The sequence below is a fragment of the Nestor notabilis genome, unplaced genomic scaffold (genome assembly GCF_000696875.1).
Source record: "Nestor notabilis isolate BGI_N333 unplaced genomic scaffold, ASM69687v1 scaffold31170, whole genome shotgun sequence".
In the NCBI taxonomy this organism is placed as follows: Eukaryota; Metazoa; Chordata; class Aves; order Psittaciformes; family Psittacidae; genus Nestor; species Nestor notabilis.
In genome coordinates this window covers 27151-51988 of record NW_009910274.1, presented here as the reverse complement: position 1 = coordinate 51988, position 24838 = coordinate 27151, and the positions used below count along the sequence as shown (strand labels likewise).

The following is a 24838-nucleotide window of genomic DNA, read 5'->3' as shown; positions in this document are numbered from 1 at the left end:
GATTGAGCATAGTTCTGTTCTTTTGAGACCAGGCAGTAGAGAGAGAAAATGCGTTTGTTTTCTCAATATTCCAGTAGGAGTCAAAACTAAAGAAAGAGTAAGAGAAATAAATTGGGAATGTAAAGTTGATGTAATGAAAGCTAAAGTGAGCAGGAAGACTGGCACTAGATGGCCCTGGATAGTTAGAAAAGCAGCGCACAGCATGATGCAGAGCTAGTAGATGATGGAAAGGAACTGAAATCCTGAGATTCAAGTGGCTTGAATATCCTGATAGCAATGTAGGAATTACAGCTGGTTGTGTTAAGAAACTGTCAGAGCCAGAAAGGAGGTTAAAAAGGTGGGTAAGATTAGCAAAACAAAGAAGTTAATACCGAAAATGCATAAGCTGGGAAAGTGAGGTTAGAAAACAAGGCTAGTTATTCTGTCATATGGCATAGTAGGAATGGGAAGAAAGGACTTGGATTGGTTAAGAAGAGAATAGAACAGATGGGAGTTCCACAAGTGGGATAGAGCAGCTGAGCTGTAAAGGGAGACTGTAAGAGAATTTGATCGTAAGAAGAATAAACGGAATATTATTCTAAAACCTGTTCTTGCCAGCATCTAAAATGGTAACCCTGTTTTCTGAATCTTGCCGTATTTTTGCCAGCATCTAGCGGCATCCGTTGGCAAATTACTTAATCACAGCCCATGGCCTATCTGTTGGTTTACAAACAGGACAGCTATCAGTTAGTCAGCTCAAGTCTTGTAAATCTGAGTTTTAGCTACTAAAAGAAAATATGTAAGCATTATTATGAATTCCCACAGTAATGTGTTGCTCTAGTCTACATCACAGAGAATGCAAAAGGTAAGACAAAAATATATAATTGGTGAAATAGTTTTGCACTGTAGCATATTATAGAAACACATTTTCCCTATCCAGTTAGAAAGAGGGTACAGTTGCTGTAATAACTTGGCATACTTTACTAAGGCTATATGATCAATGAACAGAACTTAATTATTTTTGTAAGTAAATTAATTCTGAACTCATTCTAAGATTCCATAGTTGTAAATGAAGGAAGATACTTCTTGCCACTGTTGACTTCTCCTATGTCCATAATGGAAATCTGGTTTTCCTTTTTGAACTAAGTCTGTCTAGCTGACACAGTATCAAAATGGACCTAAGTTTTCATTGAAGCATTATTAATGTAGTAAATAGGACACCCTTTGAAACGAGAAACAACACAGCATTTTTCCTTCTTTTTAGGAACTGAGGTTGCATTCTGTGAGAAGAAATTTTTCGCATCATTCATCTGAGTCAGAAACCTCAATACGCATGAAGTCCCCATTTTCATCCTAGAAAAAGATTACAGAATGGAAGATAAAATTCTCATTCCACCTTCTACAGACTGTAAAACAAATTTTGTTTTCTTTTAGCTACCTACTTCGCTAACATACCTATCACATGGAGGATATGTTCTTCCTAACTCCTAACATTTGCCTGAAAATGCCGAAGTTAAATAGCACTCCTTTTTGAAAAATAATCAAATTAAATACTGTAGTTTGGACAGGTAAAAACACATGAAACCATGATTTTATCCTGCATTTCTTAGTAAAAATACTGTTACAGGACAAAATGGGGATTTCTGATACACAGCCTACTGTATAAACTTTGGTTACTAACATAGATTGGAAACCAGCATACTTCTTATTAAAGGGAAAATTTTAACATTTAATTGCTGGATTACATAAACTTTACTGATACATTAGTTACAAAGCAAAAGCCATTTTCCTACATTACTGACAGCATTTCTGTGCCGTGGATTAAAGTCGGGTTATTTAAATTTGTGCATTTTGTTTTAATTCTTAAAGTTTGTCTTTTAATTGGTATTCGTTTTTAAAGTATTTAACTTATATATCATTTTAGTACTTGGGAATAATAACTTTTTATAATAAAATTGGATGACTAGCTTATTTATGCTCATATGAAGCTGATATTTTTCTTGTGTATGATAAGCAAGAAATTTGGCTTTATGGTATGTTTTTAGCTGTAGAAAAAGGCAAGATTTAACTTATTGATATTATACCACCATTGAAAACTTCTCCTTGCTGCTTTGACTTTTTTCTGCTGTCTCTGCCCAACTTAGGTACTCCGTGGCAGTATCACAAGAGATGAAATACTACTTCCTCCTCAACTGCAGGGAGATTGTTTTCTTTATTTTGACTTGCTTCTCCTCTCACCCTCTAGAATTGCATCTATTTTATAAAAAGCTGATTCCTCAAAGGTTAAATTACAGCCTCTAGTTAACAGGAGGGCACTGAGGTCTTTATGTAAATATCCTTCAGCTTTTCAGTTTTATCTGCTCTGTAGTAATCTGGGGATTTTCTTTTTGTGGAGCTTTGTTTTGCCTGGGTTTTTAATTATTCAGGGATCTTATAGAGGGGATGCTGCAGATAGTAAATAATCTGTGTGTAATATGTAAATATTTTTAAAGTTTTATAGCAGTTAGTAGCATTGTTTCATATTGTGCAGGAAGGGAGGTGGACTCTAGTTCTGTTCTTATGCTGTTTGCAAATTGTTATGAAAGGAGATGCCATGTACAATGACTTGGTTGCAAGTTTGTTCAAGTGAACTTCTGCCTTTTGCTAGGTAGAAAAATCTGCACAAATATGACTAAATACCTTCTATTTTAAAATCCTTGTTACTATAGCAGCTGTAGGGGATTGTTTTATCAGTTCATATAATAAAAAAAGATACACAATTTGTGGGATACATGGGGGTTTCAGCTCATTCTTGGGGGGGGGGAATACTCATATGCTGTAGATTGTTGTGTTTCTAAGTCAGTCTGTACCACTAAACATCTGTCCTGTTGTTCTGTGTGGTACTCAAACTTTAGAATTCCTCAATATAAATATTAGACATCTTGGCACATTGTAACAATAATTCATTTCCATGGAAAAATTTTTATCTAGTAAATTATTACACTTTTTAATGAAGCACTGTCTCTGAAGGTGCCAAAGAATGGTTCTTAGAGCCTTATTTCTTGTATCATGAAACAAACACGCATTGACCCAGACTTCAGAAGATTTTATCCCAAGTACTTGCAGGAAAGTCCTTTCAGCTAAGGAACTAGCTTGCAAGTGTACAAATATTGGGCAGTCATTTACATGTCATCAGATTGTGGCTCTAGTCCAGATACAGAATGTAGTTTATTTTCCCTTAATTGCTACAAATGTTAAATTGTTGATAACGAGTTGATCCCATGGCCTTTGTTTCGGAGAACAAGTTCATATAAACTTGATCATTTGGGAAGGATACTCAGTGTTAGGCACACGACTATACCTGCAGTGTTCTGCTGTGGGGCTTGTTACATCACTGTGGAGGTACTGTTGGATTTGAATCACCAGATCTTAACAAGGCTTCATGTTGACTTGAGAGACATAGACAACACCAAGATGAAGCTCTGAATGGTGGCTTTCCTCCAGGAGCCACAGGTCACTGTTGAAATACTGAGGGTTCTCTGTTGATGTTGTAGCTCATTTTTCTTCAGAATGCTTGCCAAGAATGAAGACATAACATCAAACCAGTAGTAACTGAACCTTTAAGCTTCCAGTGGTTGAATTCTTCTGCAGGCAGAATTGAGGCTCAATATCTGACTTCTGGAATTCCATTAAGAGATACACAAACGGTATGCACTGTGAAAGAACTACATCATTTCCTCGGGTAGAGCCTGCAATTGCATTATCTTGATGTTCTAATATTCATGACTTTTTTATTCTCTTTAACTGCACAGTTTATTCTCCTTACACTTAAGTTTCCATAATGTGGGGGATTCTTGTGCTCTTAAACAGGAGTTATTTAGTTAGCTGCAGCTGCTAAGATCCTGATCCCTCACTGGTTTTGGGGGCTGGAGAAGGGTAACATTCTCTTGGGTCTTCTGCATTTTCCCACTGACAGTTACAAAGCTTTACACATGTGCTAGGAGGAACAGATTAGAACTCTGCCCTGTAGACTTCCAGTAACTAACAGCAAATAACCATCTTTGTGCACTGCTTGTCACATTCATATGTTAGCAAACTAGATGTGTTTTCTGGCTTCCACCCCTTAGAATTTAGAGACCTGGCTGGTATTGTTTTCTACTGAGCTAGCTGTTACAGTATTTCTAGCAACCATTGTCTATTTCATGTTATGTTTATATGGCAAAATGCTAGTGCTAACATTCTCTGTTAGCTCTGGATAAAAACCTGTAGATGGGCAGAAAAGTTACTGAAGTTACCTCTCTCCTGTATTTTGTTTGATCAAGGACTTGTGTGTTAAATAGAATTCTCTAGTTAACTAATATCTTTGGTTCTAATCTTAAGCATCAGAAGTCCATTCATAATCCCTGCAAATCTATTTACATTTTTAATATTGGGAATTCTTTGTATTGTGAAATTAATTTTTAAAAATAGCTGATAGTAAGTCAGTGGCTAAACTGCATTCCACTAGTAACTGAGCAGAAACTACTAGAACACATGGTTCTCTTGAAGTGTTTTTCTCTGTTTAACATAGTTCCAAAATCTGAGTTGTAGGGCTGTAAATAGTTTTTTATAGCAAAAGTTACTGTAAAATAGGTTTGTAATGTTGAAAGTACTACAGTAGTTTTAATTCATCTGTATAAAAGTTTCTTCTGTTTCCTGTTTAAGTAAAAGCAAAGCAAGTTTAAATCAGTATTTTAAGGATCAAAAATACAATGCCAGTGCCTTGATACATGTGTGCAATCCTGTATGTAATCCTTGTAAGCTGTTATGCAGAAAATCCAAATAGATACATAGAAAGCAGAACATTAATACTTCTAACAATGTTTAATAAAGTAGCCAAGACGTAATGGGGCAGTGTAGGTCTTGTAAGGCCTTAAACTTTTGGAGTCACAAATAATTTAAAGAAGTATTGAAACTAACTTTAAGGGCCCCACATGGTTACATTGTACCTCTGTCAGTGGAGCTGCAGTCTGTATAAAGTGTGTACATTAAAGCTAAACTCAATACTGTTCATAATACTTTAAGTTGTTTTTAATCAGATAAACTAGAACATCTAGTTTCACTCTCTAATGTGTGATTTTAGTTTATCATATGGCTGTGTTATTTGACACTGTGGCAGATGCAGATGATCTAGGTACTGCAGCTTTGGTAAGTGAGATACTGTGGATGTGCAAATTAGTAGGTCTCATTTAAGAGAAATGTTAGAAATCTTATAAATCAAAAGCTCTATGTTGAAACTACTTGTAACACAGCAATAATAAAGAAGTTTCTGTAGTTTAACTTCCACTAAAATTCTGGGTTGGTAACTAAAAGTTTTAATTCACATTGGTCAGTGTCTACTCTTTGGATTGTAACTTTGGTTTATTTAATTGTATTGATGAGTATGGGTTAGAAAAATAAAACAGAAAACAGCATTGAACTTCTATCATTAAACTGTGCTTATGCAGTCATTCAAACAAACTGTTGTCATTTGTTAATTATTTTTAGAACATTAAGCTAAATACCACGGCAGAAAAGCCAGCATTTTTGGTGCAAGTCAACATGTTTAACAAGACTTGTCCTGGTACATTCACAAAATTATTCCTTTAAAGGAAAAAAAAAATGGGTGAAGGAAAAAATAAATTTAAAATTGCCAAAAGAAGTGGCCTTCAAAATGGAACACTGCTACTTTCTTAATGTCTTTAAATTATGGGCAAAACAGCTTTCATCAAATCATTCTACTGGAAGAACTAAATGTCGGTGTTTTGTTGAAGCAATAGCTCTTGAGGATGGGGATATGAAAAATATTTGACAACTGAATTGCAGAATTTTTTTGATGTATTTTTTTTGTTGTTATCCTGTCCCAAGCAAAAACTTTACATTTGCCTTCACTCGGAAAACAAAGGAAGTAAGCCTAAAAAGAAGTTCAGAGAGGAACTGTGAAGTTCAGAAGTGTTGCAATTTGCAATGATTAATGTTTAGGGGGGTTTTAATGCATTGGTTTTGAGTCCTGTAGCTGTCCACATAGCCACAGTTTCTGGAGAAATCTGACTAATTTAACTTGTGTTTGTGATTTGTCCCCTTGTACTTATGAATGTGTCTGTCCTCTGTTTAAAAACCTTCTGTGTCAGTGGTGACTGATCTGTAGCCAATGATAATGGTGACTTTTTTGAATTTAGATTTTGAAGTGGTGCTCTTGCGTGCTTTTGTAAGCTGCAGACATGAGTGGTTATCACCCCAAGTGGGAAACATGTTTGGTCCACATACTGTTTTACATTTTGACTTTTTCAGTGAATGAGTCCCATGCTCTTTCAGTGGGGGTTGCTGTGATTAGCACATCTTAGTGAATTGCAGGGTAGTTTTAGGGATCTGTTCTTCTCTGACACCAATTCTTAGAGCCTTTGCATTTTAGGTCACTGAAAATTGAGTGTTCCATAGTTTATATCCACTTTACAACAGGATGGTAAAGCTATTTAGGCAGCTCCTTAAGCAGCTCTTGAACCTAGAAGCCTTAGGATCCTGTTCCTCTCCTGAGTCTTTCGGGTGCTTTAATGCAGATTTGAATTCCTGTCGGGGATGCTGCTAGTTCTTGGTTGGTTTTATTTTGGTTTGCTATTTTTTATTCTGACATGTAGGATCTTTGGTTTCATTGGTTCAGTCTAATGGCTTTTGAGTCAAATCCGCAATGGCAACTGTTGACTGACTTCCCCTTGGAAGCCTATATCTGCTTAAGTAATGTAGTGTTACCCAAATCAAGGACCATTGCTTTTAATCATAATTGTGTTTCTGTGTTGGTGTCTTAAGAGTTCATTTTATACTACGAAAAATCCTGTCTTGGTGAGAGGGTTGAAATGTGGTTTAAATCTTGTCACAAAGAGTTCAAAATACAATATTCTGGCCTTATGAAAAATGCAGCTATCTTTAGGTAAATTAAAAAAAAAAAAACCAAAAGGGCAACCAGCTGGCAACTGGACTAGTGCTGCAAAGAGTTTTTACTTGCAGCTATCTTAGTCATGCCATGGCTTTATACAAGTGGTTACAGTGGATCTTATGAACTGTGTGGAATGAAGCAGCAGGTTTCTCAAGGTTGAGTGGACAATTTACATGTATTTCTGCTATAGCAACAATTCAGAGATGACCTTTACTAAAACAAAAGTGTGTTTGGGAGCAATTTCTCTGTAAGCAGACATGCAGGAAGCTGAAGAATTTTGCTTATTTGCGATGTTACAACACCAAGGGATTTCCTCTTGGGTTTCAGCACTTGAGAGCTTGTTTCAAGGACTGAACACAGTAATTACAGCTTCAGTCCTGGGCTCTGCACTAAGTGATCTTAAAATTCTTCCAAAGATAACTATAACATGGATTTCAAAGGGGTATAGCCTGCAGACTTACCATTCCTGGTAAGCTGCTTCAATAAAAGTTAGATCACTTTGCTTGTAGTATAACAGGAAGCAAACCACAAATGGTTAATGCCTCACTTGCAGTGATTGACTGGTAAGATCAGTATTTTTCAGTGAAAAATGTAAAAAGCTTGTAAAATTCAGATGTGCAGTTCCTTTCATTCTAAATGGTGTTATGAATCTCTCGTTTCATGTAGGTGACTCAGTTTCTCTAGATTCAGTCTGAAAATAAAAAGGTAAATTTTCTATACTGCACATACCAGCAGTAACAGGGCCTTAGAAAATCAGTCACTGTTCCTTTTTTCCCCATGCATTAGCATGGCCTGCGTCAGGTGTCATGCAGTTACAGTGACTTGCACTAGTTGATGGAAGATTAATGGGAGCTCTTATACTAAATTTTAGAGACTTAAAAATTTACTTAGGAAACAGTGTTGGAAGTCCCTGGCTGTACCAGCTGAGGTCAGATTGGCAGAAGAGAAGAGGATTTTGGTTGTTCAATACCATGAAAAAAAAGGAAACAAAATTTTGTAACTATATTCATATATAACATTGAAAAAGTTGTGATGTGACATGAGGAATATTTCAGTGTCATTTTTCAGTGTTTATCAAAACTAGTTACTTAAGTTGATTGTAGCAGTATAGGTTCTGATTGATTTTCTTGACAAGGAAGTGTTACTTTTTTTTATATATTATTGCAGTATATTACACTATGATTATGTTTTTGTTTTTTCTTTTTCCCTCTGGAGGAAAGTTCCTGTGGAAAGGAAATAGGAACCAATCTTTGAAATCTAAAATAAGGACTAAACTGCTTTTCATTTACTTTTCTACCCTTTGAGATGCCAGAAGCAATTTCCTCTTGAAGCTGACTTCCTTTCTGGAAATGATTTTCGTCTCCAACCATGTTGAGGCTCTTTTCTCATTCTTTCATTCTGGCTAACTTGCTTCTTTTCCCTCTGACTGAAGTTGAGAACTTCTGGAGGTAAGTAGTTACAGACAAGCTTCTAACTTTCTTTTTCAGTTCTACCCCCCTCTTCTGCCCCCCCTCACCCAGTATAGAAGGACAAACAAAGCACTATTGGTGTCCTCTGCAAGAGAGCCCTGATAGGGGGCTGGCTGTAAATTGACGTGGCATGGAAAATCTCTGCTAGTTTGTAGCAGCTCTAACACTGCCGCAAAATGAAGCCTACTCATGCCAAGTTTGTAGCTTGAAATTATCACAGGCTGGCTGTTTCTGTATAAAAAAATGAATGGAAAGTACCTTGGCTTTTTGATTTGGGAACTGGACTTTTTCTCTGTTTGGATTTACAGCTAGTAGAAAACAAAATCAAAGGGAATTATTTGGTTACCTTTTTTTTTTTTTTTTTTCCCTCCCCCTGTAGTGAGAGCGACAGATCTTGCTGCTCCCCCCAACCTTTTCCTGCGATTTAATCACTTGCAAATCTTGCCATGGGGTGCGGACTGAGAAAGCTGGAAGACCCAGATGATAGCAGCCCTGGAAAAATCTTCTCTACATTGAAGAGACCACAAGTTGAAACAAAGACGGATTCTGCTTATGAATATGTATTGCTGGATTTTACTTTAGAAGGTATCTTTTTATGTTATATATTTACTATTCAGAGAAAGCAAGGACAAGGATTTAACTCCATTCTGTCTTGTTTAAATTGCAGTAAATCTTCGATACATTTTGGCCAGCTTTGATAAAAGTAAGACTTTTATTTTGAAACACAAATCGTGACGAAGGTCCTCACTTATATAAAATTACAATGGAAACTGCTGCAGTATTTTTAACAACCAAACCTTCCAAATTACACAGCTGTCCTTGTCAAGGAAGCTGGCTAAAAAACTGTAAGAGATTTTCGTAGTTTCCTGTGAGTCAGATGCTGCCATCCTTACTTTGAATAATGGTTGTGTTGAATTCAGTGTGACTGTTAAGAAAACACACTGTGTCTGAGCCTTAAGTGAGTAACAGTTTGTAAAAATGGACTCAACTTCCAAAAACAGGCTGTCATTGTCCTTGCTGCTTTATGCAGAAGTCTGTTTCTTATGTGTATACCAGGAGTAGCTTCCCCTCTTATGTTCACCTCAGTCTCTCAGTGGATATTTTAGTAAGAGCCTTACAGTTACATCTTACTGTTTTTTTCCAAATGCTTTACTTGTAGCTGCTGAATAGTCTTTTGAAATTGTGACCGAAATAAACCAAAATTTGTATGCGTAGCTAGAGGCAGACAGTGCTCTGTGGGATACTTCCTTCCCGAGGGTGTCCCGTCTCTAACAGAGCAACTCCCTGTTCCACCAAGTTGAAAACATAAACAAGCCCAGATGGCTGCCCTCTGAGAACAGACAGCTCAGTTTTGCAGTCACTTTGTAGTAACTAGCATTTTATATAACAACCCAGTCTACTGGAAATGCTTAATAACAAGGGTTCGAAGTAAATGCAATTGCTAGAAAGGTTTGATAAAGGGGGAAAAGTGTAAGTGCATGTCATGTTACATTTTAGGAACTTTTACATAAACAAAACTTTGCCTCTGCTTAGTTTTAACTAAAAGGTTTGTAGTTTTAACTAAAAGGTTTATATCAGTCTGTTCATATATCTGTATCAGTCTATATCAAAAACCTGCAAGATACTTAGAGAAGCCACATGCTATTTATAGTACTTGACATCCAACTGTATTTGTTCTTCTGTTTCTTTACCCGAACAGTTTCTCACTGGCTTGTTCTTTTTGAAGAACTAAAACGTTATGTTGAGTAACTAGTAGTGGTAATGTACTAGAAATAAAGATAGGCTGCTGAGTGCATACATGCATTACCTACTGATCTAGTGATAAGGGATAATGAAACAGAGGTTTTTGAAACTGAAGATCATCTAGTGTTCTGGATAGTTTTGCTGTGTTTTAAAGTAACAGGTTTCCGAAAGTGTTCTGTAAAGCCTTTGTTGTAAAAGTGGTTGTGACTTTAAAGAAAAAGTATATCAAACAAGTGCAAAAAAAGGTACATCTTTTTTTAGTAGCCCCTCAGTACAGCAGTAGGGGTTTGGTTTCTCCTGGTCAGTCTGATACTTAAAAGTGTTGGGCTTCATTGACTTATTGTGGAGTTATAAATGCTAAATAGATGAGATCAGTTTGAGATAATTGCCAAACTTTTTTTAGGCTTCTAACTGTAAGCAAGTGGATTTTAAACTGTTCTTTTGAATGCTTCTAGCCATGTGTCTATTTGACTTTAAAATATTTTGTGTTTGGGGTCTTTAGTTTTTAGAGCTAGGATAATGAATGCAGACAAAAACAGTGTGTTTACTGTCTTGGAGGCATTTCTGAGTTTTGTTTGCTTATGGAACATGGGGACTGGCTAAAGTACTGTGGGGAATATGTTGGGCTTCCTCCCCCCGCCCCGGCTCTGCTTCACCTCGCTTACATACTTGCTGCTACTTGAATATCTGTTAGCTAAACAAAACCTAAGTGAGAGCCTTTTAGCACTTTAGCCCTAAGTTTTCGTTCCACTGTCAAGATGTGTTTTGTCTTCCTGGCACTCTGCTGATTTCCAGAGCAGTATCTTCCCCAGCATCTGAGATTTCTCTTTGCCTTAGTGACATGTTACCACCACTGGATCTTACACCAAGTGAAACAGAAAATCTGTGCTTAGTATTTTTTGTAAGATACTACACTAAGCTATGCCCTGCATTAAGATAAAAGTATAGGAAGCATAAATGCATTACTTCAATTTAATATGCCTTATTCTCTGCTTCACCATGTGAAGTTGAAGTGAGCCTGCTGGGGAGACTTTCTGGAGTCTTCTCCCAAGCCATGATGCGGACTAGGTCAACCATGCTGTAATCTAAATCCACTGGCTGGAGTCCCTGTGCATCTTAACTGGTTATCAGCAGTGCCCTGTACTTTGGCTTCTTTCTTCCTGATCCCCAAAACACTGCCATTCCTACTGTAAAAATCAGCCTTGAGTTCTGTGGAGGTTGTTCTGCATCAGGAGAATCCCTAACAAGAAGATTACAGCCAGTCTTTTATTTTGGTGGGATTTAATAGTACAAAGGTAAGGGAGCAGTGGACTCCCAAGTGTAATTTTAAGTGCCTGTCAAGGACTGTAAATTCTACAGTCTCAATCATGACGTATATCTTGGTTATGAAAACAGCTGTTATTTTTTGAGGTCAGTTTAGCCATACAGTAAGGTTAGTTTCAGTGTATCTACTCAAGCAGATGTTTATGCTTTTTTCACAGCCCTCCTTATAGGGAAAAGAGAGAATATTGATGTAGCCCACTGAGATGACATGCTGTGAATGTCACTCTGAATAGCAGTATGAATATGTATGAAGTTACTGTTTTGTCATCATCTTCCATGTCATGCATCTGAAGCTTACTATACAGCTAGCTATTTAGCTGTAGTTATTTGTAAAAGTATCTGGCTACTTGTTGACAGCACATCAGGAAGGAAATTTTCTTAATGAAAAGGCGAGCTGCGATACACTGCTTAAAAAATGAAAGGCAAGATAGCACAAGAAAATGCAACAGCCTGTTCCATATGACAAAAAACGTCAGACTGTACAGTAGTAGGTTGACTTTGCTAGTAATCAGCAATAAACCATTGATATATATGCTAGCAATAGTTTTTGGTAGTACCTTTCTTGTGGTACGTGGGATTCTGGTTTCTCTTGATAGCTTTTCTGAGCTGTTAAGGCTCTTATAGTGGCAAGCAAAGTAGGCCTCCCTTCCTTATTCCCTTCTGTAAAAGTTGGTATTTCAAACCAGTTGAGTATTATAAAACATTAGTTTCTGATGGGGGTTTTTTGTTGTTGCTGTTTTGTGTTTCTGTTTTTTAAATCCCTCCATAATGTATCTATACTGTTACTATCCCCGTTTTGTAGTGGGAAAGCAGTATAGAGAGTGATGTTTTACAGAACACATCACTCATGAGCCAGCAGAATTCTTGTTCACTTTATTATAGTAAAAGATTTAAGCAAACTAAATGTTCAAACATCTGGTTTATGATACTTTAAACCAGTAGGATAGGTAGACTTTGTGACTTGTTTCTTTGATAAAGTCCTGCAATTCCTTGCTTTTGCTCACCTACAATATAGGGCAGGTAGATAAAAGGATGTAAGAACATGAAGTTAACTCTTAACCAATACATTTACATATTGGTGAATGAGATTTATGTCATTGCATTTATCTCTTCTTTTTTCTTTTATATATATATTTAATTACAGAATCAAAGGTGAATTAGTGTGTTTAATTGTTTTCAGCTTATTGTATGGTTTGAAAGGGAATGTTTAGAGCAGCATGTTGAAATGTTTGTATCTCAGAAAGTGTTGTGAGGTCACTTAATTCCAGTTGGGACATTGTTTAATACAGTTGGACACTGGTCTTAATGCACTGAAAGTCTTGCAAAGAAAGGGAGGGAACCATTAGAACACAAAAAAGTACATAACTTGCTTCAAGGGTCACAGATAAAGACCATCAAATTCCAAGCCAAGCTGTCTTTAAGAGTCTGTATGTGCAAAGCATGAAGATTTTGATGATGACAAATATATGCTAGCATGATTACTCTTCAGTTACAGTCTGTGTATGAGTACTGATTTCCTGCTTTCTGAGAGCATTTGCAATTCCAATTGGAGTTGAGGGGAACAGGAAATACGGACCTGCCACAGACTGACTGTGGCACAATATATCATCTATTACCAGTGTGGAATCTTCCTTTTCTGTGTGTGGAAGCTGTGGATCAGACCATTCTCCAGAGAGTTTTCCCTTTATTTTTGTTGTTTCCCTCAATAGCCATATAGTACCTGGCTTTTCCCTCTTGATTGGAAATGCTTGCACACACCCCAAGAGACCTTCCTTAGAAATTAGTGACACCACATAACTTACTTAGGTCTGCTGGAAAAGGGAATTGGGGCTATGTACAGGAATTTGCCTCACAACTAGGGTTGAAGGATATTGCTTCAGAATGTTTGAGGCTTTGGCTAGGCAAAATAGTTGCTTTAAGTTTAGACCTATTGCGTGTTTAGGTACTGATGTAGCTCTCGAATTAGCTTGGCAAAGCTAGATCCAACAGAAAGCATTGCCAGATAGAATAAAAATAGATCAGAGTAACTAGTAAAAATAAGTACTTCAACTAGTTGAATACTGTTGCATCAGTTGTGAGTCTGCTTTTTCTTGTATAAATAGATCTGTAGCTTTTTATTGAAGCCTTGGGATAGATTTTGTGTGGTTTATATAAAAGGAACTCACCCAAAAAGTATATGGACATACACAGTATCATGTGCTTCTCTTCTGCTTTCAATGCTTTTTAGCTTCCTCAAATCCAGATGTCATCAAGATTAGTTCTGTGTTGGATATAGCACCTAAGGTGGAAGAATATTACAGCAAAGGATATGTTGTAGGAGCTGTTCATCCTATTATGCTGCCAATTGGACGTAGAAGGAGTTTCCCTGCAAGTCACATGTATCGAGTGGTACTTTCACGATTGAAATTAAGGTAACAGTGAAATAGTTTGAATACATTGATCCATTACTGAAGTCATTTTTAAGTGGATTGCTCAACATGCATGGTTTATTATCACCTTGGAATGAGCACCTCAGAGAATCAAATTACTAATGGTTTTAATGTTTTTCAGTTTACACTAAGCACACAACAGGCTAATGTTTACTTTGCCTTTGAATATGTCCAAATAAAAATACAAGGCTGCTTATCATAATTTGTGGGAAGATGAAGTATTAGTTTAACCTTTTACTTCTAATGCATTTTTATAATAAAGTATCATCTGTCTTAAAACCTGCAGCAAATACAAGATTAAACAAAACACTAGGAGAGTAGTAAGCTGCTTTAAATTCTCTCATGTCTGTGTTTTGTTTTTGAATTTCAAAACTTTCATGTTTTCACTCTTCCCATAAGAGCATTATTCTGGGAAAATGACCTATAAAGTGTGAATTAGTGTGTCAGAGTGTATTTTTCCTTCTTAAGAAGGAAATATTCATTCTGTGATTTGAGCTCATATAAAAGCTTGGTGTTGACAGTGAGAGAGAGTCAACAGTTAGTGTTTATGTTCCAGCTCCATAGTCTTGTTTGTGATTCCTGTGTTCACTGCATTGTAATCACCATGTGATCATAAAGAAAATGTACAAAGAAACTGCCATTAGCTCCTTCGAATGCAAAGAAGATAACATGTTTATTTTGAGTAACTAGAAAAGCAGATTTCTTACTATACTGAGAGCTGTCGTGTTTCCCCCTTTGATCCTGAGTCCTAGTGCAAGGCATAAAGGTTCTTTCTTTTTCTTTTGGAAGACTGGAAGGGTGTGAGTTGGAAGGTGCCTCTTGCCAATCCAGTAATGCTTCTGTAAAACATGGTTCATTTGAGGAGGCTTCTCAAACACCTTGCTTAAACAAGTATAGTTCGTGGCATCTGCTGCTCATACAACTCTGCTTTATAAATCCATCTGCAAACAAGGTGAGGGTTGTCCATGTGGGCAAATGCTTGAGTAAGAAAAGCAGAATATTTACTCTCTGGAGCTGAGGCTTCTAAGAGCCAACACTGACAGCATACAGCTCCCACAACTTGCCCTGTCCCTATAGGTGTGGCATCCTTATGAAGTTGTGGTTTGAACAGGCCCTTGGAATAGGTGAAGGACAAGACTGTGCAGCCTACGTGTGAAACCACTGGGTGTAGGCTCCCAATTTCCTGTGCAGGTGCCCTATGTACAGTTGTGAATCTCTCGCTGATGTTTCATTCTAAAGCAAATAACTATGTCAAAATCCCATTATATTATTGATACACACCAAATACTGTTGTCTGAGTAATAACCTTACTGGCTTTGGATACAACATGATGAATACTGTTCTTTAAATGAAAGTTAAAGCTTGTCAGATTCTCATGTCTGAGTGATTGAAGCATTACCTAACCCAAACTAATTGTTACTGCATTGTATTTCTAGTGTTTGCCTACACTATTTCATGCAACAGCTGCAACTCTGCTTTACTTACAAAAAAGAGAGTAGCATGTTAACAGTTTAAAACATCAATTTCTATTCATACTGTATTTTCTACAAAACTGAACCTGTTTTGTGCTGGCTACATTTATAGCGTATATTGGTATTCTTTGCATTATTAGAGATTTTGGGGTTTATGTATTACAAAAACAGGGCTGTTTGTTTGTCAATAAAGCTCAGTTTCCAAAAGATGTCTATTAACAGTCTTCAGATGAAATTCTTGTGAAATATTAATATTCTTACCCTAACATTGTAATAGATAGTACCTGCCACTTTGTGTATGGAACAGAACAAAACACCAAAACCCACTGTGTTCTGAATAAAAGTATGAAGAAGCATTGCCAGGGTTTCATTCATAACTATTCTAAAGGAAAAGAATTGTATACGCAAGCATTTGCCCAAGTTAGCAGCGAACTACTGACAAAGACTGCTTTCTTTCTGTGTTCTAGCCAGAAGCATGCAGCACCCAGAGGACAAAGGCACCCCAGGCTGGTGATTGAGGAATGTCCTTTAATGTATGAAACACTGACAAATGAGGTAGTGAAAGAACTGTTAGAAAAGGTAACGGAGGGGTTTTTTTGGGTTTTTTTTTTTTCAAACATCTCTTCAGATTTTTATTTCTACCATACACATATGTTGTGTGGTTGATGTTTTTTGAGTTTTAAGTTTTAACCTTGGGTTATTTCGTAGAAGCTACAAAGTCTTTTCTTGAAGTACAGGGAGTTATTTTTTTCTTCACTAGTTTCTCTTTCTAATTTAGGACTTGGTACTAAGCCCTGTAAGCTTTAGAAAACTGGCAGCTTACACCACTGAAAGCAGAATCAGGCCCAGACTCTCAGGCAGTCTTTCTAAAATGCTTGTATGGTACCTTTTTCTGGAATTAATATTAAGCAAAAAAGACCTGAAGTTTTATGTTGTTCTGGGTTAAGTAAAGTATTCCTAATGAATGTGAATATATTCAGTTTTTAAGCAAGATTCTGTAACAGAAATAGAAAATACACAGTAACTATGAATATTTACTTGGCACAGCTTTTAAAAATATTGTATAGTTACAGAAAACTGAACTTCCAGTGGAATGCTAGTTCTAGTTCTTTTTGTGTTTAACTTCCTCTGCAGAACTGAAGACTTGCCGAAACAGGAAACTGTTGTTATTACAAGAGCTAGAGTGATATCTTTTACATAAGTTGCCAAGGAGAGTAGTAGAGGAAAAAGCATACTGGAAATCTTTAATGACCTTTGCAATTATCACAGAGTTGTTTTAGAATTTCTAAATCTAGTACTTCCCAGGTGACTTCTTCTTTCTGGACTGGGGTTTCTGTATTTTCCTGGAAGGACTTGAAAGCACAGGGGAGCTTGTGGCACAAGATGGCAGTGGGATCAGCTTCCTAAATGGCAGCACTCCTTATCCCAGGAAAAAAAACCCAAACCAAAACCCTGCCTCCAGGAACAGACACATCCCATAGGTGATGCATATTGTACAGTTGTATTTTGAGACTCTAGCGCAGAGAAAAAGACCCACCACTGGGTGAAAGCAGAGTTAAGAGGGTTTTAATTTGTTTCTAGCTCCCTCCTTCCTCTGTTTCTTCACTGTTCTCAGTAATAGTGAAGCCTCTGAGGGAACCCGAGGATAATGAATCATGACACATGATAAACATATTTCCATAGTATTAGTGGTCAGTAATTTCAGTATGCCTGTTATCATGTGCTTAGAGAAACAATATTACTTATCACACCAGTACACTGCTTATCACTGTGACACAGCAAGTAAAATACTTTGGATTTTGTTTTAAAAGGATTTTGTTTAAAATGAAGTACTTCATACACTGAAGTCAGCACCAGCATTGGCCACCATTCTTGGCCTGAGTCCAGAGACATGCTGGAAGACTTCCATTTTCTTTGAAACCAGGGCACTGGGCAAAGACAAGCCACCCTACTATAGTACAGTGTTGTGTCTTTATGTCCCTGAAAATCAGCAGTAGTTAAACAGAACATGTATATAGAAGTTTGGTGGTGATTAGGTTTGTTGGTTTGGGGTTTTGAGTTACATGCAATTCTAAAATCACTTTGTAGATAAATTTCTGTTGTAAATACAGGTTAACGAGGCTGCTAAAAGAGGGAAGAAGTTTGTGGGATTTGTGACACAACATTTTCCTCAACCTAAAGCCTGTAATGGAACAAGCACAGATGGAAGTGCAGAACTGGAATCAACGCTAGGCAGAAGAAATAGGGAACACAGAAGAAAAAATTCTGATGAAAACTATAAAAACTGGAATGAAGGGACGTTGAGTGGTCACTCATCTGAGAGTGGAATAGAGGAGGAAATGCAAGGAGAAAGCAGTCTGTTACAGGATGCAGATTTCCAGTTTGGAAAAGAAGTCAGCCCTGTTAAACCACGGAAAGGAGACGGTAATAAATGCTGCTTGTTTACTGCAGAAATAAGGTGGTTTATTGAGCTGTTGTTTTTAAAAAGGTGTTGGAAAAAAATAACAGCATGTTCTAATGTATCAAATAACTTATCTTGGAAGATGCATCTTGTTAAATACGTATGTACTTCTAAAAAAGTTGCCAGCTGAAGAAACAGAAGTAGTATTTACCTTCTACTCTATGTGTGTGTGGACTGTGGAAATATATTAAAATATTTCACATTTCATATAGAATATTATAAATTCTAGTTTGTAGTTTAAAGAAAAAGGAAAAACCCAAACAAACCAGCAAAAATTGCCCACAGTGTAATTCTGATTTAAAAGTGGTGCAGACAGCTTTTTTTGCTTCATGCGTGTATAACTAATATGTGGCAGTAAAAATCTTTTCTTTTAGGGTACAGTTGTTTTAAATCCTTTTCCTAAATGCTTATAGCTTTCACTTAATATGAAATCATAAACATGTAATAGATTGCCGAGAGTATGTTATGATGATTCTAGTTCTGCCTGTTTGAAAACCAACAACAAAGAGAGCCCCTTCCAGCTAGAGCTGTAATTTTACGTGCTTCTAGTCACCTCGCATAATGTACAGCAAACAAATCCGTTCATAATGGATTCTTTCTGGTTAATGTGCCTTCAAGAAGCCTCCTGAAAGAGATCACTTAAAATAATGCATTGACCATGAAATCAAAGACAATAATTGCTACAAAATGAATTTGCACCAGAGAAAAGTAAACGTTAAAAAGGAAGTAGTATAGGAAGGTAAAGTATCATTGAAAAATATTGGTGCTGTGGTAGAAAACTTAGTTGTAGAAGATACTTTGCCTATGTCTGTGTGAGAGTGCCTGAAGCAGTGACTTCTAATACTGAAGCACTATAAGGCCTCCTGGCTTCCTAGGAGGGAAAGGTGAAAAGGAAGATGTAAAGCGTGAGAACTAATGCAAGACAGTGTTGTGTAGAAAGCAGGCAGCATGAAACTTTCATGTCAGATTGCATTTTGACATAATAGGTTTTTCCCCAATGGGCCAGACATGTTTTAATTGCTCTCAAAAGCAACCTTTTCACCTCTTGTTAAGAGCTAAGCACCTTCTCCAGTTTGTAGGCTGTCGGGATAATGATGACTCAAAGCACTGAGATAATCAATGTTCCTCTTATTTTTTAACACTTTAAAGGGATTCTAGTACAACTCAGCCTTTATAGGACAATCTGTTAAAGCTTAACTCTTTCCTTGCAGTTTGAAATAGTGGTATGCTATATGTAGCAGAATAAAAAGCCTCTTAAGTGAAAAGCAGGAACTCTTTATTCTGTTAAGGAGTTTTGTTAGTGCAGGCTGGTGTGGCCAGGTAGATTACCAACCACTGCACTGATGTGAATTTTCAAAGGCGGTCTTAGATGCATGTAGGTGTGTGCTGCCACTTCAGCATGTCATTTCTATTTAGGTCAGCTCAAAAGATACAAAACTCTGAGTTCTAGATTTCAGAGCCATAATGTATGAATTCTGTCCACTTGCAAAGGCAAATTTCTGATACTCAGGAGCAATTGAATAGTTGTATCAGGAGACTTGATAGTGTTTTTTCTATGAAGAACAAAAATGAAAGTGATCTCACTTTAGATATGTGGGAAAGGAAATTAAGGGTTGTCAGGATTAACACGTTTTATTCTCATACAACCACCTGTGAAGGAGGTAAAATAAAACTGTATGAAAAGGAGAGTCATCTCTTACTGATAGAGTTCCAGATTTTTGTCCTCAGTGCACCTTATTCCAGGCACCTGATGTTACCTGCAGTGTGTGATAACACTTCTTGAAACAGATTGGTTCTCCCAGAGATTGAATTAAACTGCTTACACTCCAAATACAACTTTGGAAATCTCCTTCTGTTTCTAGAGCCTAGAGAGAATGGCATCTCAACTGGTGTCAGCTACATCAAGTTCTTTTCTTGTGGCAGTGTGAATACTACTGCTTTCTAGAGATTGGTTTGTGTTGATTTAGGCTGCTGAGATGCTGAAAGGTTAGACAATCTGAGAGCAGTTGCCAAAAACTGTTGCGTGTTATTTCTCCTACAGCAGTGGCATACATGTGAGTGCATTTGTAGCATACGTTTGTATAGCTAGGACTTAATAACTTGTCACCAGTGATTTCCTAAAATGCTATGCATTTGTGAATTTTAGTTTTTGGTGAATGCTTGTTTGACTCTGTTTTTGTAATAGCACTATATTAATGCCTAGATATAAAAAGTGTTTGAGCATGTGCAGGTTTTGTATGCTTAACTCGCTCATCATTTACTATGTGGGAAACCCCAGTAGGTAACTAATTCTACTGGTACTGAAGTCATCTTAAATGGGTAAAAATCAGTACTGTACAAGGCATTCGTGATACTTCAAAATGTAGAAAATTGTCTTCAGTCTTCTGTTTGAAGTAATTTCAAATATTTGTAGTCAGAAGTTCCACGAGTAGCAGAAATGAAGCCTGTTTCCACTGGGGTTTTCTTAGCTTTAGTGTATTTTCCCTATGCAAAACCCACCTACCTAAAAGGTCCAGTGACAACACAAGTGTAATATGTTCAAATTTTTCTTGTGTCCCAGAGTGTGTCTCCCTCACACCCCATCCTGAGTGTGTTTAGGGCTCAAGCTGAGTATAGTCACATCAGGAAACAATTCTTAAAAGTGTTATTTAGAATTAGAAACCCATGTTAAAATAAGAGATTAATAGTGGTTTTATTTTGGAACACTATCTTCCAGATGCTTATTCTTTTTTCCTTTTTCTTAGACAAGCTGTATACAGTCTTCAATGTTTTTGATGATGATTCTACCTGCTGGACCTATCATGAGGGTGTCTTATCTATGAAAGTAACAAGAAAAGGGCCAGTTATTAGTACACTGGAAGCAGACTGGCTAGAATTAACCACATTTTATTATAAACAAGGATTGTCATTAATTGATTCATTTGTACACTGGGAAACTTCTAAAGGTGAGTGCTGTCCCCAGATATCATGAAGCCCAAATATCATGAATTCTACATATTTGTTTATGTAGAAATATATCATTTGTAAAAAGTAGATCAAGTTTTGCTGCTTGGTGTGAGGGCAATATATAACCATGGTCAGATAATCATTATAAACTTATAGAATCTGATACATGAAAAGAGAATAACTTGGGATTCGGGCAGTTGTAGCTCTGCATAATTGAAATTCCTGCTTTGTTTATCAAACTGAGGATTTCCAAAGCTGGAAAGTAGTATAGTGTTATAATGAAGTTAATATTTTGTGCTGGGGGGGGGGATGTTACTTTTTAAGGAAAAGATAATGGGAAAAAATAATTAGATAGATGTTTCCCTCATGTTCATATTCTGCTGATCACTGCAGATACTGTGCTGCACTCTGTTGAATACTTCTATTGAGACAAAAGAACGCTTTGAGTTCTCATTGTGCTTGTTGTACTGTTACCTAAGTCAGACTTCCGTACTTCCTGCTCTCTCCAGCTATTTACTGGGCTTAAAAATTCTTTCCAAAACACCAAATTGCATTAAAATTCAACTGTTGATCCTGAAGATTCAGGATGTTTCTGCAGGTTGTTCTAGTCAGATGTAGACATACACAGTAAAGAAATCTGGGTTTGTCCTTGCCCTCAGCTGTAGGCAGACCCTCCAAGACCATTTCACACAACTGGGGGAGAGGTCTTCCCTGGTCCATCCTGCACTCAGCTCAGTGAACACTCAGATTGTTCCAATGGTAGTGCTTCAGGCCATATTTTCTTCTTTATTCTGCCAGTTTCAGTTCAATCTCAGTTTTCTTTCTGACAGATCATTCTAGTTCTTTCAGAGTTCCTTCATCCTCCTGGTGAACAGACACAGGCCTGATGTCAGCAGTGCCCATTGCTGCACACCCTGCTCAGCCCAAACTCCTATGCTTTGGCAGAGCTGCGAGACAGTGCTGTACCACTGCTGACAACAAGAGCAGCTCTTCATTGGCTGAAGTATTTTGAACTCTAAAACTCTGTTGTTGGTAAAATTTGTAATTAAAAGATTAATTTCCATTTGAACTGAATTTTCTGAGAGCCAGAAATTAGAACTGTTGAAAAAAATAGTATGTAGCTACTGTTCTGCAGTTACTCAAAGAATAGTACTCCAGTGTTAGGGGAATAGACCAAGAGAGTCCGACATAGTTAATTGCTTCAGAATTTGTTAATTATTGTAATAAATGTTGTTTGATAGCAGACTTAGAATTTGTACTTCAATTATGTGATAATTGGATTTGTTCACGTTTTACATAAAGTTCTAAGTTGTTGATGTTCCTTTAGAATGGCTTATGGCAGTTCACTGTAAGCAAGCAAAACACAGGGCTGCGGTGGAGAAGAGTCCTGCAAAAAAAGTCTCGTAGACCTTAAACAGTTTTTGCAATACACAGGCTGATAATCAAGTGCAGTTGTTTAATAATGCATTAAAGTGGCTTTCATAACTCATTTTACATCTGCTTGTTACAGGAATTATACGAGCAGGGTAGAATTACTGGGGTTTTGAATAGTTTTAGCATTATATGTCTTATTTAATGCTTTTTCCTGGTATTCTGATTTAAAATAAAATGCATTCAGCATCCCCTTTGCAAGGTTTGGGTTAGCAAAGTGCTTAAAGAAAGAAAATGGAAAATATCTGGAAGTCAGATGATGTAGGTTCTTCAAAAATCAAATCCTGAAAATAATAAGTCTTCAGTTTTCGTTGTTCTCAGTAGTTCAGTTTTGGGTGTTAATCACTGCGTTTCTGGAGCTCTGCGGTATGGTACATTTAGTGATTGTCAGAGGAACAAATCAACATCACGATATGTACCGCAGATTGAATTTGGCAGCTAGTCTCTCTCAAACTGCCTATTCTGTGCACTTAGACAGCCTAATCATGCAGTCTGTATTAGTCATCTTTTTTTGCTCTTAAATTATAATTCCTATCTATTGAAGTCAGTGGAAGAACAAAGTTTCCTTTGGGGGAGGAGAGGTGAGAAATCAAACTCCTAGTTTTCAGTACAGATTTTTTAGAGCTGCTAAAAAACTCTCTGGAGATATGTTACAATTCACTGAGGGCTGGTTTTGGCAGCTGTTGAAATTAATCTTTGCAGCTGTTGTCCAGCAACAGTTTTACAGTCTTCTCATTCCCCTGTAAATGTATTCCATGTAAATAACTTTAATACCCGGGTGTGACTTATTTAAGGATTTCATGCTGCCTCTTTGCAGCAGTTGGTGCTTCTGCTTCAGCCCAACTTGACTGGTATGTGTTTCAGTTAGACTCATGGGTGGGATGCTGCTGAATTAAACTGGGTATATGCAAAGGCACAGGTCGCTATATAGATGGAATTCTGCAGCTGATAAGTTTCTGTAACCACAGTAAGAAGTTAATTTAGCTACTGAGTTCTTAAGTTAAAACATTTGTTCTTGAGGTGAATATTGAAGAGCTTTATAACCAGATTTTGGCACTCAACTAAGGGAAACCTAAAATGCTTTTTTGGGGAGGAAAAGTATTTAAGCATTTGGACTCATCACTAGGACTATGTCTTGTATGTCTGCATGTACAGACATACATTGTCTCTATATGCACAATGTAGTTGTCACCTTCACTTTTTGTTTGCTTTTAAACTGTGAGATGTTTTTAGCAGTAGTTGTTCTTTTATACAGCTTCAATGAAATGAGCAAATTTTACCTACTGTTTAAGTAAAAACACCAATCCAAGTCAGGCAGCTGCAGAAATCCTCCTCTGGTTTGGACTCTACAGATGTTCTGCAGAGTCAGCAGAATTCGGTTGTTACCAGGGTCAAAATGCAATATACAGTTTAAAATAGGAGGAAAATTTAACTTAAAAAGGACTTAAAAATCATTGTCAAATCCTAATAATCACTAATTTCTGTGTTCTGCTGCCAAAAGAGGATGTGGTCATAAAAGCAATCCAGGTAAGTCCTTTTAGCAGCCATTTGGATCACTGTAGTATTTCTTCCATTTGTAGCTGCCTTGGAGGCTCTTATTGTCATGGAAGTGCTGGGGCAATGACAATATTTTTACTTTTTCTGGTTTGTTATCTGTCATGCAGCAATTTTTTTTTTTTATTATTATTCTTTTTAAGTACTGATATTAACAAAGATATACTACTGTAATTGACAGAATGAGCAGGTGAAGCTGTTAGCCACATATGTAGCTTTTTCGATAGAGGTGACTTTTGACATGGTACATTTTATGAATTATCAGTTTGTCTCAAAATACCACTGAGTGGAGGTATCTTGTGTCAATACTGTTTAAAATACAGAGTTACTCTGTTGTATTTGAAAAAGATGGAAACACTCAAGCATGTTGTAGGTGGGCTGCCCATTTTGAGTATCTGTCTGAAGCAGAAGAAAGGTCAAAGTCCATGAGTTTCTAAGATTGAGTATTTATGAATTACTGGGAGCTGTGTGGATATTAATATGTTTGTACCCAAAGCCATATATTCAATTGCATGTATAATCACATTATATTTGTGCAGTCTAAAAATAACGTCCAGTATCTCTACAAATACATGGAAGAGATATATATGCATGCAGGTATCTAATGGGAACTCAAACTACCTAAATCTGCTGTATGTGATATAGTAAAAAATAGTACGAAGGAATAGTTGGTATTTTATGGTACATGAACAAGCATGCTCAAAACAGTGGGAATTCCTGGTTTATGTAGCACAACTTCTGTGCCAGTCTGGTCAATTTTTAAAACCAGACCAGTTGTGTTGCAGAAGTTTTCTTTGTTTACTAGATGGTTTTTTTCCTTAAATTTTTCTGCCTTCCCTGAGTCTGTGGCAAAAACAATCATCTCCCCAAATCTCTTTGTGTGACATTGGAGGGGATTTAAGTCTGATATTGTGAGGATCAAATAATTTTACTGCTCAGATTTAGTTTAAATAGTCAGCAGTCAAGGTACCTCTGCACAAAAGGCTCTTAGGAGAAACTAAACCATAAAATGAACCAATATTTGATGCTCAGCTTCAGTTTGGACTAACCGGATACTGTCAGGCTTAAACAAGTGAGTCAGGGAGTTGTGCTCTTGCGCTTCC

General features: G+C 37.0%; 1 protein-coding gene across 2 annotated transcripts in view; it reads left to right on the top strand.

Moving 5' to 3' along the window:
• Nucleotides 1-8435: 8435 nt before the first annotated feature.
• The window catches only part of RFTN2 (raftlin family member 2), a 29046-nt gene continuing 12643 nt past the window's right edge, over nt 8436-24838 (top strand). The window contains exons 1-6 of one of the 2 annotated variants that reach the window (XM_010009274.1): nt 8436-8961; nt 13670-13853; nt 15811-15922; nt 17455-17767; nt 19701-19709; nt 20549-20749. In XM_010009274.1, the coding sequence (XP_010007576.1) occupies nt 8823-8961; nt 13670-13853; nt 15811-15922; nt 17455-17767; nt 19701-19709; nt 20549-20749 (958 nt within the window). In that variant the 5' untranslated portion in view covers nt 8436-8822. The remainder of the gene's footprint in view (nt 8962-13669; nt 13854-15810; nt 15923-17454; nt 17768-19700; nt 19710-20548; nt 20750-24838) is intronic. The other variant, XM_010009282.1, reaches the window with a different exon arrangement.